We start from the raw sequence: 15,412 nt of genomic DNA, 5'->3' as shown, positions 1-15,412 counted from the left end.
ACGCTACGAGCTCCCGCCTTCTGTTACATCCATCTGCGTGGGACGTGCCGGGGACCGGAGAGAGCTGCACGAGAGCCATCCCTGGACGCGCTGAACATCATCCTGTCATCTGCAATCCCCGTGTGAGTGTGAGTGAGATGGGCCCGTAATCTTTGGGGATTAAGTAAGACTGTTTAAGGATTTGCTCTGTGTCTCTGCTCTTCAATCATTGTGTAGTGTAAATAAATCTTCTTGTTGTTGTTGTTGTTGTTGTTGTTGTTGTTGTTGTTGTTGTCTTCCTTCTGATTCGATCGTACCTGTGATTTCTCCATTGACTAAGTGTGGTACGAATAAGATCGCTCTAATCGGGTTCCACCATCCATAATGGCGCGGTTCACGGGTACGCAACTGCTCTGCGTATCACCAACACACGTGGTTCGTGCGAGGCTTATCTCCTCGTTTCAGGGCAGCGCTAGTACTTAGGTAACAGCGAATTTGGTCCTGAACCCCTATTTAGCGCTGTCCGGAAGGGACGTGATAGGTCTCGGGTCACGCCAGGTCAGTCAAGATAAGGGGAGTAATCCCCCCTTGATAAGGGGAGAAGGCCGGCAACAGATCCGCAACAATATATATGTTGCTCGGCTTGGCTCCGCCCCTCCCGAAAGCGCACGCTGTGTCGCGCTTTTGACGTTCGCGAGACGAGGCTGAGGGCGCGCGGTGTGGCTTGAGGAGAACTCTAGAATAAACAAAGTGCCATAACTTTGTCAAAATTGATCGAAACGTCGTGAAGTTCGAACTTGATCTGTAACTTATCATGAGGAAACCATGTACCAAGTTTGAAATTATTAGCATTAAGAGTTTAGAAAAAAAGTCCGGAAAACTGTTCTTTGCGTGACGGACTGACAGACGGAGGGACGGGGTGCAAACCTAGAGTCCCCTCCGGTGTACACCGGTAGGGAACTAATAATAGAACATGGCCAAACAATCACAAGTTAGCAATATTATCTCAGGCTTTTCTGGGCTGAATTCCCCCCCCCCCCCTTGCATTGAACTTCCTTGGAAGTGAACTCATAATTATTTATTTCTTTTTAACAATATATATATATATATAGTCATGGCCAAAGATATTGGCACCCATGCACTTATTTCAAATAATACACCATTTCTTCCAGAAAATTGTTGAAATAAAAAATATTTTGATAAAATAATACACCATTTCTTCCAGAAAATTGTTGAAAAAAAATAAAAATTTGGTATCCACATTTGTATTTCTTTGGTTTGCAGTGGAACAAAACAAAAAAAGCTGAAAAAATGTCTAAATCTTAGCTTATTCCACACAGAAATCCTAAAATGGCCCAGACAATATTATTGGCACCTTTTAGAAGTTGTTATAAATGATTAGATTTCAAGCAGGTGATTCTCCTTTACTTTGGAATTGAACTCACCTATGGTGAGTTGCTGGGGCCTGCAATAAAAAAATCACTCATTCAACCAGTTTGAAGAGAGAAGGAGTCATTCTGCTGTTTTGTGTCACTGTGTGTACCACAATGAGCATGGAGAAAAGTAAGAAAACCAGCGAATTGTCTGAGGAGGTCAGACACAAGATTGTAGCCAAGCATGGACAATCTCAAGGCTACAAGACCATCTCCAGAGACCTTGATGTTCCTGTGTCCACTGTATGCAATGTTATCAGGAAGTTTAAGGCCCATGGCACTGTAGCCAACCTTCCTGGACGTGGCTTCAAGAGAAAACTTGATCGAATATTGCAGTGAAGGATTGTTTGAATGGTGGAGAAAGCACCTCGATCAACTGCCAAACAGATTCAAGCTGATTCAAATCTGGGAGAAATGGAGCAGTTTGCACAAGAAGAGGGGGCCAAACTACCAGTAGAGAGGTGTAAGAAGCTCATTCATGGCTATAGGAAGCGCTTGACTGCAGTTATTTTGTCCAAAGGCTGTGCATATATTAAGTCTAGGGTGTCAATAATTTTGTCAATGTCATTTCTTTTTATTTTCTGATTTAAAAGGATATATTAAGTTCTGAATCAAAAACAAAGGTTCTGTAATATTAACAGTGAAATAAAGGATTGTGGAGACCAAATACTTTTGTGAATTTCAACCTATTTTTAGAGAAAATTGTGTTATTTGAAAAAAGTGAAAGGGTGCTAATATTTTTGGCCACGACTGTATATATATACTCGTATATGCAGGTATATATAAATTTATATATGATGGTATGATAATTCACTCACTTAATTTTCCTATGAAGCCTGGTGTAGGTTTCACAGTTATGGTGGCTGGTTTGGGATCTGAGGTTTCTGAGTTGGAAACCCGGTCAGCCATTGAATTAACACCAGTGGGGTTGACTCAGCCTGTCATCCTTCGTTTTCCAGTGGAGTGAGGTGTTTTGTATTATAAGCAGTAGGCATGTTTTTTCTTCATACACGTAACCCGGGTTATTTATTTATTTATTTTCGGGAGCGATTGAGGGAGCTGTCAGTTGCCTATACACCACCCAAATAAAGGCATGTGTCAGAAGAACGTGTTGCGTTTTTTCATCCAGAGATAATTTTCACACGTTTATCAATAAGGTTTTCATACAGAGATAATATTATAATCCTGAAAAACGCTGGTACTTGTAATACACTCTCCCTGCACAGTGGCGCTGCACGATACAGATTTACATCGAGAATTTGCATCGTCACCCCCACCCCCTTGCACAAAAACAGCATTGGAGTACAGTACCATGTATTGCATTTACACCAGATTAAATGAATAACATGTGCACCTTAAATGGTAAGTGCTGAAGGAATTTTATTGCATTGTTAAAGTAAAACAAAATTAAAATTTCAAAAAGTTGACAATTGCTCTCCTTGGTCTGATCAGTCAACTTTTTTTTACACTTTACATCCATAAATGAAAAAAATTCACCATTGAGCAGAACATGTAGCTTCATTGAATTTCCAATTAATTTCTGTGGAAGAAGCCATATCTTGTCTATGATTTTCTGAAATGCACATGTGATGGTGTATGTTTTTGATTTTGTTTTAGGAGTTGCGGATGATGAGAAGACGAGGCCATTTTGTAGGTGATCAAAGCTCCTTTATTCCGACAGAAATCCTCTCGCGAACAGAACTCATACAGCTTTTATAGGGCCAACACCCTCTTCGGAGGGTGTGGCTTCAACAACCGCGTGTACGTCACGCCCACATCATCAAAAGTCCCATTGGCCCGTGCACGTGGATTATGTCCCAATAAGGTAACCGCTATATGCGCCCCCCCAGAATGCACTCACACGGGCATGCATGTAGTTTGCGGGTGTGCTGGGCAGTGCCAAGCAGGCTCGAGCAGTGCTCGGCCTCGGTGAGCGTGAAAAAACTCCGCCGTGGGGTTGAGCCAACCGAGGGGGCAGGTCAAGGCCACGGGGGAGGCTGCTGAGGTTCCTCGCGGGCCTCCCGAGGTTGCAGAGTAGGAGTAGTAGTTGCGCGTGTTGCAGCTTTCTACACGCGAGCTGTAGCTGTAGTTGTAGAGTTTTCGCGAGTTGTAGTTGTAGTATGTAGTTGCGCGAAGGTGACGAGCAGCAGTGCTCGTTGGGGAAGGCTCACCACTCTGGTCGCAGAGGAGGTCCTTAGCCGTAGTGCGCGCGAAGGCTACGAGCAGCAGCGCACGTTGGAGAAGGCTCACCACTCTGGTCGCAGAGGAGGTGCTTGGCCATAGTGCGCGCGAAGGCTACGAGCAGCAGCGCACGTTGGAGAAGGCTCGCCACTCTGGTCGCAGCGGAGGTGCTTGGCCGTAGTGCGTGCGAAGGCTACGAGCAGCAGCGCACGTTGGAGAAGGCTCACCACTCTGATCGCAGAGGAGGTGCTTGGCCGTAGTGCGTGCAAAGGCTACGAGCAGCAGTGCACGTTGGAGAAGGCTCACCACTCTGGTCGCAGAGGAGGTGCTTGGCCGTAGTGTGCACGAAGGTAACATGGTCGGTGGCTGCCCAGGAGAGACAACATGTCGTCCATAGGCTCCGACGGCTTGGAATCGTCCAGCCCGGGTAGAGAAAGTAGTTCGCGGGCGCGCTCGGCAGTGCCGAGCAGTGCTTGGCCTCATTGCGCGCGAAGGAGACGAGCAGCAGTGCCGCCAACGTCTTGTACTTGCGTCTCTTCGGAGGATCCTGGTCACAGTGGAGGAGCCGAGCGCAGACGCGACCCAAAAATACGCCATGTCGCCCGCGGAAATGTTCCGAAGGGCGAAATGGGCCTCAGCCTGCGCGAACCACGCGGCCGCCCGTCGTTCCCAAAACTCCGGCAGTTCGATCGAAACTGCGTTTGCCATGTTCGTTTTAAGCCCCCGAATACGTTCGGGGGCAGCCGGGGTCACCATTGTAGGTGTCGCCATGCTCGTTGGAAGCCCCCGAAAACGTTCGCAAAACTCCGGCAGGTCGATCGAAACTGCGCTTGCTATGTTCGTTTGAAGCCCCCGAATCTGTTCGGGAGAAGCCGGGGTCACCAGTTTAGGAGTTGCGGATGACAAGAAGACGAGGCCATTTTGTAAGTGTTCAAAGCTCCTTTATTCCAACAGAAATCCTCTCGCGAACGGAACTCATACAGCTTTTATCGCGCCAACACCCTCTTCGGAGGGCGTGGCTTCAACAACCGCGCGTACGTCACGCCCACATCATCAAAAGCCCCACTGGCCCGTGCACGTGGATTATGTCCCAATAAGGTAACCGCTACATTGCCCTACTTTGAAAATAGCTAGTTTAAGGACATGAAAAAAGGCCTGGATTAAAAAAAAAACTTCAAGCAATACAGTAGGAAGTGAAAAAGAGAATGATGAAAAACAGATGAGGACACAACTTGGGTGTTCAGTCACGACGAAGTGTAAATTTTTCCTCCTTCACTCCATTTTTGGTTATGATGTGAATGAGGAAGGAATCTCCAATGCATACATCTCTTTCTGCAGCAGCATTGGCAACATCATGCAAAATCTGCAAAGCCTCATCCAAACTGATGCTCACGGTCATCTCCAGGTCTGTATTTGTGTGACTGATCTGTACAAACCAAGAAGCACAAGCATTCAATACCAACTACATAATCTCACTATGATGATATTGCCTTCTCTTTCATGAGTATTTTACCAGTTTAAAATCCAATATCAGTGATAACACAATCATTATAGATATAGCTTTGGGATTACATGAGAGTGTCGTTAAGAGGAATGGTCTTGAAGATGAGTTTCTTTAATAGCAAAACAAAAAAAAGAATATTAAAATAAACAAATAAAGAGTTGATAAATCTTTATTATAATAGAGCAAACGTATATGGTTATGTCTCTTTGTCTGTATGTATGTTTATATGCGATCAAAACGTCTTCTTCTTCTTCAAATAAAATTAACACCCTCTTAATTACGTTTCGACTGCTGAGAACCCTTAAAGACCCAAAAGACCCCGAAGACCCAAAAGACCCCGAAGACCCAAAACACCCCAAAAACCCAAGACACCCCGAAGACCCAAAACACCCTGTAGACCCAAAACACCCTGAAGACCCCAAAGACCCTTTAGACCCAAAAGACCCTTGAATACCCTGAATAACCAAAATACCACAAATACCCTTAAAGACCCAGAGGAAACAAAAGACCCTTAAGACCCAAAGGCCCCTGAGACACCAAACACCCCAAAGACCCAAAACACCCCAAAGACACAAAATACTCTTAAAGGCCCTGAAGACCCAAAACACCATGAAGACCCAAAAGACCCAAAAAACAGCGAAATGGTCATAGATGCCTATCCCTATGAAACGACGTGTGGTGAGGCAGGCGGAGCACGCCAAGTCACGATAGTTCATAGAATCAGTGACTTAAAAATGGAAAACTGAATCTGACATTGAAAAAATAAATAAATGTATTACAAGAAGAAAGTCAAGATAATGTCGAATTACAAATAAAATATTCACTATATTGTCTCATTTTGTGTATGCAATTTTCCTCAAACTTAATTCCAACTGTGTAAAAGTAGTAAAAAAAAATACACCTCAATTCGACGCATAAGGGATACCGTCCATACTGTCTACACCGAGAGTGCAAGCACAGCCATTACTGGAAATTTTACATTGATATGTATCTATGCCTCAAACATTTTTTTAGCACATCGTAGGTATCTCATTCATAGAAGTTTGTCATCTCCTCGTATCCTCCTGCATAAAAGTATGCACAAGTAGTCAAAGCTACATTAAAAATTTGAGTAATGATAAAGCTTATGAATAACATTACCACATCATCCAAGAGTGGTCGAATCAAAGCTGTTCCAGTCCCAACAACACCGTAAGCAGACCTGGAATAGGACCCTATTGCATCATAATCACACATCACTCCCATTCCTGCAAGGCAAAACCATGAGTTTTAGTGATGCAATTGTTTCCCAACATGCCAAAACTCATCAATGCTTATGCTGACATTTTGTTGATCCTGAGACATGCTGGAACCATCATTATTGTGTTTAACAGTATTTGGCTTTCAGATTAGAGCAAAACACAAAATATTGTTAAGTTTGTGGGGGTAGATGATGGAATCCCATAGTAAAGGTAGGATTGCACAATTATAGCATGGACCGTAGGAGAAATCTCGATGTACTTAACTAGGGAAACTGTAGCTTAAGATTGTTTATGTGTCTTCACACGAGGGGCGAAGCAGTGATAATTAGTTAGGTATTAAGGTTAGTTTTCCCCAGTATGTGATTTTTCCCTCTGTGATTTCCCCTAACAGTTTACATTTAGAAGGTCAGCCTTGAAAACCCCCCATTAAACAACATTTACAACCAGCACCGGCCATATGAAACACCGATCGGCAAGTAAGCTCCGCCCAATGGACCTAATAAGGAAAAAGGCAATGCCCCCAGAGTGGTGCGATGGGTGTGGAAGAAAGAGCCGGCAGACCATGCCCCTGAATCTTGTGAATAGCTGAGAGGACCATGGGGTGGCTTGGAAAGACCTTTGCCATTGTTCGGGTGACATCATGAAGAAGCTTCTAGAGAGGAGGAAGAATGAATCTATCTATCTATCTCTCTATATCTCTATCTCTATCTCTCTCTCTCTCTCTCTCTCTCTCTCTCTCTCTCTCTCTCTCTCTCTCTCTCTCTCTCTCTCTCTCTCCCTCTCTCTCTCTCAACAAGAAGGTTTCGCCATCTTTGCTTTGTGTGCTGTAAAAAGTGTGCGTGCTTTTGGGAGGTTGGTGGAGCTTTTGGTTTGTGACGGCATTTTGAGGAGGTCTTGGCGGCTGTGATGCTCTTTGGGGGAGTTGAAGGCACTGCGTTGAGATCGCAGTCTCTCTTCAGAGGTGGGTTTTCGTCAGCCGACGCCATCTTGTGCACTCCGGCGCCATCTTGTACACTCCACAAAAGGGGGCCATTTGAGCCAAAAGATGAGTACCAGCATGAAAAGGGATTTTATTTTCATTTTATATTCCCCTGTGTGTCCATCTTTGAGTCTGTGTGTGAGGATCCTCAAGTAGACACTAGTTTTTACCTCACCTTTAATTTTCAACTCTCTGGTTTATTTTCATTAAATTCTTTGTGGTGCATTTTATTTGTCATGTTCGTTTATTCGTTGTGGTTTAGGAGTAAACCCTTATTTTATCATCCCTCACACGACAAAAATAACCGCCATATATTCAGCTGCTCGCCTCGGGAGTAAAAACTGTCTCGGTTATCCATCATTCAGCGGTCTTAATTGTTGGCGACAGGACAATATCATACTGAGTTTAATAGGAGGGTTTATTTAATACTTGCAATTAGATTGAATAAACAGGATTAAATAATTAAATTGATGTATGTGGGAAAATTACATGCCCAGACCAGGAAACAAACCCAGGTCCTCTGGAAAACCGTACCAGTGTTCTGACATCTGAGCTTTCTGGACGACCCTGACTTTAACTTTTTCTGACTGACTTTTCTGACTTTTTTTGGGCGACCCACATATATCAATTTAATATTTGTAATAGAAACATTAACGACAAGAACGGCACTCGGTAGAGCACATACCTGCACAAGGCCAAACAGTTTACGTTTTGTATCCCACTGAAAGGCCGGATCTTAATCCGGACCAAAGTCTAACCAGCTTGTTCTTGTTACACACTCAACCTGTCCACAAGTTTTGTCGAATCTGTCCATAACTTTTTGAGATATCCTGCTCACAGAGAGACAAACAGACATAGATGAAAATATAACCTTGGTCCACCTTTGCTGGCAGAGGAAAATTTCAAAAAATTCTCGAATACGGATCTGGATCTTCACCAAAATCTAATCAATTCATCCTTAGCAGACACCCAACCTGCACACTAAGTTACACACAAATCCATCGATAACTTTGAGATATCGTTTTTGGCACTATCTCTCAAAGGTGAAGAATCACTTCAAAAAGATTTGTGTATCTGGGTATGGATCTTTACCAAACTCTAACCAATTCATCCCTTGTCACACATCCAATCTGTCCACTAAATTTCGTCCAAATCCGTCCATAACCTCTCGAGATATTCTGCTCACAGACAGCCAAACAGACAAATCAAAAATCACTCATAGAGCGACACTTGGCAAAAGAGAACAAAGTAGAATGGCACTCAGTAGAGCATCCTTTTGACCTCAAAAATAATTGGTGATTGAATTCTGTGACCTGATATGCAAATCGTCTTAAAAGTTTAAGTTAATCGGATGAAAATTGACAATTTTAGAAATTTAGCCTATGTTGACCTTTTGGCCATATGTTGACCTTAAGGTGGTTGAATTCAGTAAGCTGATATGAAAATCATATTCAAATTTCAAGTCAATCAGATGAAAATTGATGATTTTAGAAACTTGAAAATGTTGTTGACCTTTGTCCTATGTTGACCTTCTGGCTTATGTTGATCTCAAAAATAGTTGGTGGTTGATTTCAGTTCGCTTACACGACAATCCTATTCAAATTTCAAGTAAATCAGATGAAAATTGAGGATTTCAGAAATTTGGAGAAAGTGGTTGACCTTTGGCCTATGTTGACCTTTTGACCTCAATAAGTAGGATTCTTTTGGACCACCATCTCTACTATTTGGTGAAGTTAAAATTGTGACCTGTAGGCAAGTATAAGTGAGCGGTCAAGCACACAAACAAACACACTCACAAACACACAAACCAGAGTGATTAACATACTCGTCAAATTTTTTTTTTTTTGCCAAGTAACAAACAGGGGTAAAAACATAACCTCCGTCCACCTTTAGTGGCAGAGGTAATTCGAGTGGAAATGCAAACGTTTTTGTTCATATGACCTATGTAAATGCAATGCTTTGTCTAGACTATGGGCTGGCAGGATGGCTTGAAGGTACACACACTTGTCTCTAAGCTGTCTATCCTGGGTTTGAATCCCGACCCAACTACAGACTTGGCATTTAATATGGAATATATATATTTTTTCTTGACTTGGGTTTACTTTCTGCACTCAGTATATCAATCTGGTGAGTTTCTTTTACCCTTCGGTGATGCCTTTGTTCAAAGAACCATGTCACTGATTGTCTTTCGCAGCAAGAAGTCAATAACAGGATTATATCACAGGTGGTGTGACAAAATGTAAGGACAAGTACATTTGACGATTGGCTTCACAATCGGGTATATAAGGGTTGTTGCGTTCTGTATTAGTGGAAAACAACTGCTGCACATCTACAAAAGTTATTGCCGCTTCCTCTGGAGATGGTCCGTCAACTTGACAATGCTGTTTGTCATGGAGTGGTGGCTTTACGAAATTCTGGCATGAAACAGCGTGCTATTGCTCGGCAGTATGGCATCATTCAAGGTCAGGTGTCAAAGATCCTGAGAAGAAATGCTCAGAGGGGCGTCCCTGCTCCAATACCGAGGCCAGGATGTCCACGCAGAAGCACAAGGAGAGATGATCGCCAGCTGCACCGGTTAGTCTGCAATGGCCGTACCAAGTCAGCTAATCGGCTTCGGGCTGAGTGGCAGCATCTGACAAATGTGCCTGTATCCAGAAGGCTAGTCAACCAACGACTGGTTCAAGCAGGCTATCGTGCCAGGCGTCCCTTGAGAAAGCCACGCCTGACCAGACAACACAGCCAGCGCCGATTGCAGTGGGCCAGAGAGCACTGTCAATGGAAGCCAGGACACTGGAATCACGTGACCTTCAGTGACGAGTCTAGATTTCTGGTCTATCGTCAAGATGGCCGCATCCGAGTGTGCACACAAGTGCATGAAGCCCACAACGAAGATTGTATAGTGCCAAGAGTCCAAGCTGGAGGTGGTGGGGTGACCGTTTGGGCTGCTTTTCATGCAGGGGGCAAAACTGACCTGGTTGTTCTGAATGGAAACCTGAACTAGTTCAAGTACAGGGTCATTCTGGAAGAAACATTGCTTCCATTTGCTCGTGCAGCCTTTCGAGGAAACTTTGTCTTCCAAGATGACAATGCACGGCCTCATCGTGCTCGCATGATCCAACACTTTCTTGCTGACCGTGGTGTCGAGCATATGGAGTGGCCTGCCATGTCCCCGGATATGAATCCGATAGAGAACTTGTGGGCAGAATTAACGCGTCAAATCGACAACTTGGACCAGCAGCCTACCTCTGTGTGTGAATTGCAGCAGGCTATTGTCACTGCATGGCAAGCGATTCCTGTCCAAACCTTGGCAAATCTCGTGAACAGCATTTCTCGACGTGTACGTGCTCTCCTGAATGCTCGTGGGGGTTACACGAAGTACTGAACTGTAATTTTACAGTCTGTAATCCCAGTCATAATTTAGCTTTTGTTTTTTTGAAAAACTTTTTGGCCAATGTGCAAAATAAAGAGATACTTCTGGAAAACGTACAGAAGTTTAACACAGTACTGTCCGTGAATTGAGTTCGATATCAGTTTACATCACTTTCAAGGATCAATTTATTTGTTTCGAAATGTCAAATGTGGTTTTTGTTTCTTTTAAAGGTCACATTAACAAAATCTGGAATAATTTCAACATAATTCCAATGAACTTTTGGTTCTAAGTCATCTTGAAAAGTAAGTTCACCCCCACAAAAAAAATATTCCATATTAAATGCCAAGTCTGTATAAACTGTCATCCTGGTGTTTCAAAGGCAGGATGATTCATCAATATGTGTGCCATCCATCGGATGTATGTTAAGTGGGCTTCCCATCTGTTGGCATTAGTTGGTGGACGTTAAAGATCCTATGATGTCCTACGTGAAGAGTGGGTGATCTATTGCTGGAACCATGGCCAAAAAATTCCTGTCCTAACCTCGGGGCAACAAGGTGCAAAAGGATCAATCAACCACCGAGGCATAGGGGGTCGCTAAGCCTCTCAGCTGGGTATGTGGATTAGAACTACTGTAGTAGTAGTAGTAGTAGTAGTAGTAGTAGTAGTAGTAGTAGTAGAAGTAGTAGTCTCGAGGTAGTAGTATAGACTGTAGTGTGTGAAAGGCATTTCCTGGTGGTTTGTCAGAGCAATAGTCATTGTCTGATAAAAATTGGCTGCAGAACATTTCTCCATTGAGTTAAAGCAGTCCAAACAAAGTCTGAAAACTATGCATAATGTTGCCTACACAAGTTGATTAACTCGAATTCCTCTTTCTCACCGTTCTCATCAAGGCCACAGACAATACAGTGGCAGTAGAATGGAAAGAAACGGCGGCCATACAAGATGGTAGCGAGCATAGCGGCCACGCCAATTGTCGGCATTTGCTTTCCATTATCATGCTCATAGACCTGCATCAGTGATGGGGTAACAAGAGTGGAGGTCGATTAGATAGGTCTCTCAGGCATCTACAAAACACTTCGATAAAACTATAAATGTCCTTATTGATCATAAAAAGAGGAATATCCTACTGGTGATGACTGCTGTGTTGAAGCAACCTTAGATAGCTATAACCTTACCTTAGCAACCTTAGATAACTGAGATAACCTTTTATATAGCGGACATGCAAATTCATATTTGCTGGTGGTTAGGGCAGGCATTGATTGTAAAAGAGGATTATCCCACGTAAAAAGAGGAATATCCCATAGCACCCCAGGATGGCAGTTAGGGCAGATGTTGGGGACCAAGAATAACCGCATTGTTGTCACAACTTGCGTCAAAATCCGGTAGCAGGACGATTGGGAAACGCGCATTTAAAATACTCTTAAAAGATGAATAGCGCGATTGGGTAACATGCATTCAATGCGCTATTAAAAAATTAACTTGACACCTCACATCCATGTCAGCCATCACCACGGTTATATCAGAACGAGCTGATTTGTCACATGGTCATCGATTGTTTAACCCCAACATGAGGCCTTCAAAAATTTTGTAACGCTATTTTTTTAGGGAGCCTTGTGCTGATGGGCTTGATTAAACCTTAGTAACAATTTGTATTCCACATTGATTAGATTTTTCAAGGTACCTCATCGTGAGTAACACTCGACCCAGACAAAGCCAATGGAAATCTGACGCACCAAACCCACGCTGTGTATAATCAGCATAGGCGTACAGGCCTGATGTTTTAGGCCCATCAGAAAACCAAGATGGCAGCCATATTATTTCGTCCGGCTGCCTTGGCCATGGTGGGTGGAGTTAAGCGACAAATGTGGGTGGGGTATGATAGCTGTCCGATCAATGGGTGCAAGTTTAAAAAAAATCTACCCCCAAAGAGAAAAACAACAACAACAACAACGATGCGGAGCTCCTGTAGACCTGCAACACGTTGCAGGTAAAAATCAAATAAACCAAAAACGGACTAAAAAAACACCTAAAATGGTCCAATAATGTGAAAGCGCTACTTACAGTACATTATTAATGGGACTACAACTCCACAGCACCAGCTTCTTTATTGGCCTCAATTATTCCCACTCTCTTGTGGGGTCGTCCATAGAATGTTTTAGCCCCAGCTTTTCGCAAACTGGCTGGTCAGACCTGGAGCATGACAGAAAGTGATGAGAGCAGGAATTTGCAATCTGTTCAGAGTGCTGGCGATAACTTGCCTACACTTTGCAAAACACACCAAAGGATGTTTTAATTTCCACAAACAACCAGTGCTCGTAGACAGGATCTCCAGCTTAACGTCCTTCCAATGGATGGAGCACACATTGATGTATTTCCTGCATGCGAAACACCAGGGTTTATAGATTACAGATGAAATATATATATATATATATATATAATATATATATATATATATATATATATATATTTATTTATTTATTTATTATATATATATATATTTATTTATTATATATATATATTGTTGCGGATATGGGATTTGCATCCATCCATATCCGCTTGTAAATATTCCCCTATTTCCTCAATACTTCCCAACTATCCCCAATCCCCCATTCCCTAGTCCCATTTTCTGTAAACAACACTCTGTAGACACGACCTCCCCCTATTTCCCCCATTAAATGTCGTGCCCAGGTTCACCGCATCTCATGTAAGACAACTATAGGACATCTTGCTAGTTATTCTTAGTCTATGTCAGTTAAGGACTCGTTTCCATTAATTCTGACCCTTCGTTGCACCAGAATGTGATTGTATGGCACCGTTAGGAAGTTTAGGACCTCCCAATACCTCCCCGCAGCTCTTCCTCACGGTTCAGCAACAACAACAACAACAACAGCAACGGCAGCGGCGTGCACAGGGAGTGCGCGTCCTCACTCCGGCTTGGTTGGTAGGGGGTGTTGGGAGGGCACGAGGCCTTCCCAACGAGCCGCCATCGGACATGTGCTCGACAGGGTTACCAAATAGGGGCTCCCTGTCAGCTCCTCGTCAAGGGCGGAGCCCGGTAACCCCCGCACCCAATGGAAGCGGCGGACCGGCCCCAGTGGGGCGGAGCCAACCAGCCGAGGGCGTGTCACTCCCCGCTGAGCATGCGCAGGGAGAGGGAGGTGACGTCAGATGCGCGCTGAGCTTGAAGCAAGAGAGACGTCCCTTCCGAGCGCTGTGACACCTCCCTGCATCTCTTGGACCGTGCTTGATGCTGTCCCCGAGCCAAGGTGCACCTTGTGCTATCAACCTACCTGTCGATTCCTGCCATCAATCCCTGTGTAAGTCTACCTTGTTCCGTTTGTCTGTAGTCTGTCTGGGTTAAGATAAGACTAATTAAGTGCCCATCTCTTCTGTGTCTTTACCTCACTACCTTGTAATCTACCCCCTTTTCTCCACCACTGTAATTATACCCTCCTCCGGAGGTCTTGAGAACTGTACCCCTTGCGTCGTTTCATCTATCCCAGTCGTTGTGTCCTTTCCATCATTGATTTAGCATAGCGCGATTTGGTCAACGTCTGGGTGGAATCGGGGTCTAGTCGGGGAATAACTGTTCGGTCGCGGCAATACCACCGCTCGGTAAATAACATCTAAACCGCGTCCGTAACAATATATATATATATATATATATATATATATATTTATATTTTATATATATTTTTTTTTTTTTTATTATATATATATATATATATATCTATATATATACAGTCATCCCTCGCTATATCGCGGTTCACTTTTCGCGGCTTCGGTACATCGCGGGTTTTTCTCGCTAGTATATGTAAAATTATATCGCGGATTTTTCGCTATCTCGTGGGATTTTGCGGTATAAATGTATTTTTATATACTATTATTTTAAATATTTTTGTGGTAAAATAAGCATTTTCTAGCCTAAAAAATAAAAAAACGTAAAAAAATAAGAAAAATACAGTAATTAAAACATATTACAAGAAATAAAATACTGTACATAGTGTACAGTAGAAGAGTAGACAAAGAGACAAAGTCGTGCGTATGGAAAACGCAGATGCGGCAGCTTCCACTTGCGCTAGTTACCCACGTAATGGGTAACTGTAATGCTCTTTCTGGCTGTGCAGTACATTCATCATCGTCATCACCTTCATCGTCATCAGTACTGCACAGCTAATTCATCATCATCTTCATCTTCATCACGCAAGTTGTAGTATTGAAGAGCCGGGGCTCTTGCTTGATACGGACGAAATGACGGGCAAGACACAAACTCGTCCGAGAAGATATTTATTCTCAAAACCAACTCGGGAACACTGAAAAGCCCGTTTATCGGGCTGAATTATAAAGCACAACCAGAAACCGAAAGCCACGCCTCTCAAGCGTGGCGTGCTTGGTGGTCACGTGATCAACAGGTGTAGCTGATTATACCCGCACGCGCGGCACGCTTTGGCGGTCACGTGACCAGCCACTCTGGCGCCGGGGATCCCCGCCGGTGACGTCACCGGCTGGAGCAAGGAGATTCTAATGCTGGTCTTGCTTGGGGAACCCATGGGTCGCTACAGTATCTTCAATGGTGAGTACCCATTAGAATTTTATATGTTGTTAAAATTACATATGTTTAAGAGTGTAAAAAGTGTTTAAGAGTATAGGAAGTGTTTATAAGAGTATGGGAAAGGTTAATAAGAGTGTGGGGAGGGTCATAAAGCTTTAAAATATATATAAATA

General features: G+C 43.5%; 1 protein-coding gene across 1 annotated transcript in view; it reads right to left on the bottom strand.

The window, feature by feature from the left end:
- Positions 1-2,772: 2,772 nt before the first annotated feature.
- Positions 2,773-15,412, bottom strand: part of LOC137429813 (proteasome subunit beta type-1-A) — a 54,437-nt gene continuing 41,797 nt past the window's right edge. The window contains exons 4-6 of the mRNA XM_068120084.2: positions 11,565-11,694; positions 6,238-6,344; positions 2,773-5,019 (exon numbers count right to left, since the gene is read on the bottom strand). Of these exons, the coding sequence (XP_067976185.1) occupies positions 4,834-5,019; positions 6,238-6,344; positions 11,565-11,694 (423 nt within the window). The 3' untranslated portion in view covers positions 2,773-4,833. The remainder of the gene's footprint in view (positions 5,020-6,237; positions 6,345-11,564; positions 11,695-15,412) is intronic.

Source organism: Myxine glutinosa, chromosome 6 (assembly GCF_964187855.1).
Source record: "Myxine glutinosa chromosome 6, kmMyxGlut1.1, whole genome shotgun sequence".
NCBI classification, from domain to species: Eukaryota; Metazoa; Chordata; class Myxini; order Myxiniformes; family Myxinidae; genus Myxine; species Myxine glutinosa.
Note: the sequence above shows the minus strand (reverse complement) of the source record. Positions and strands in the feature narration are given on the sequence as shown.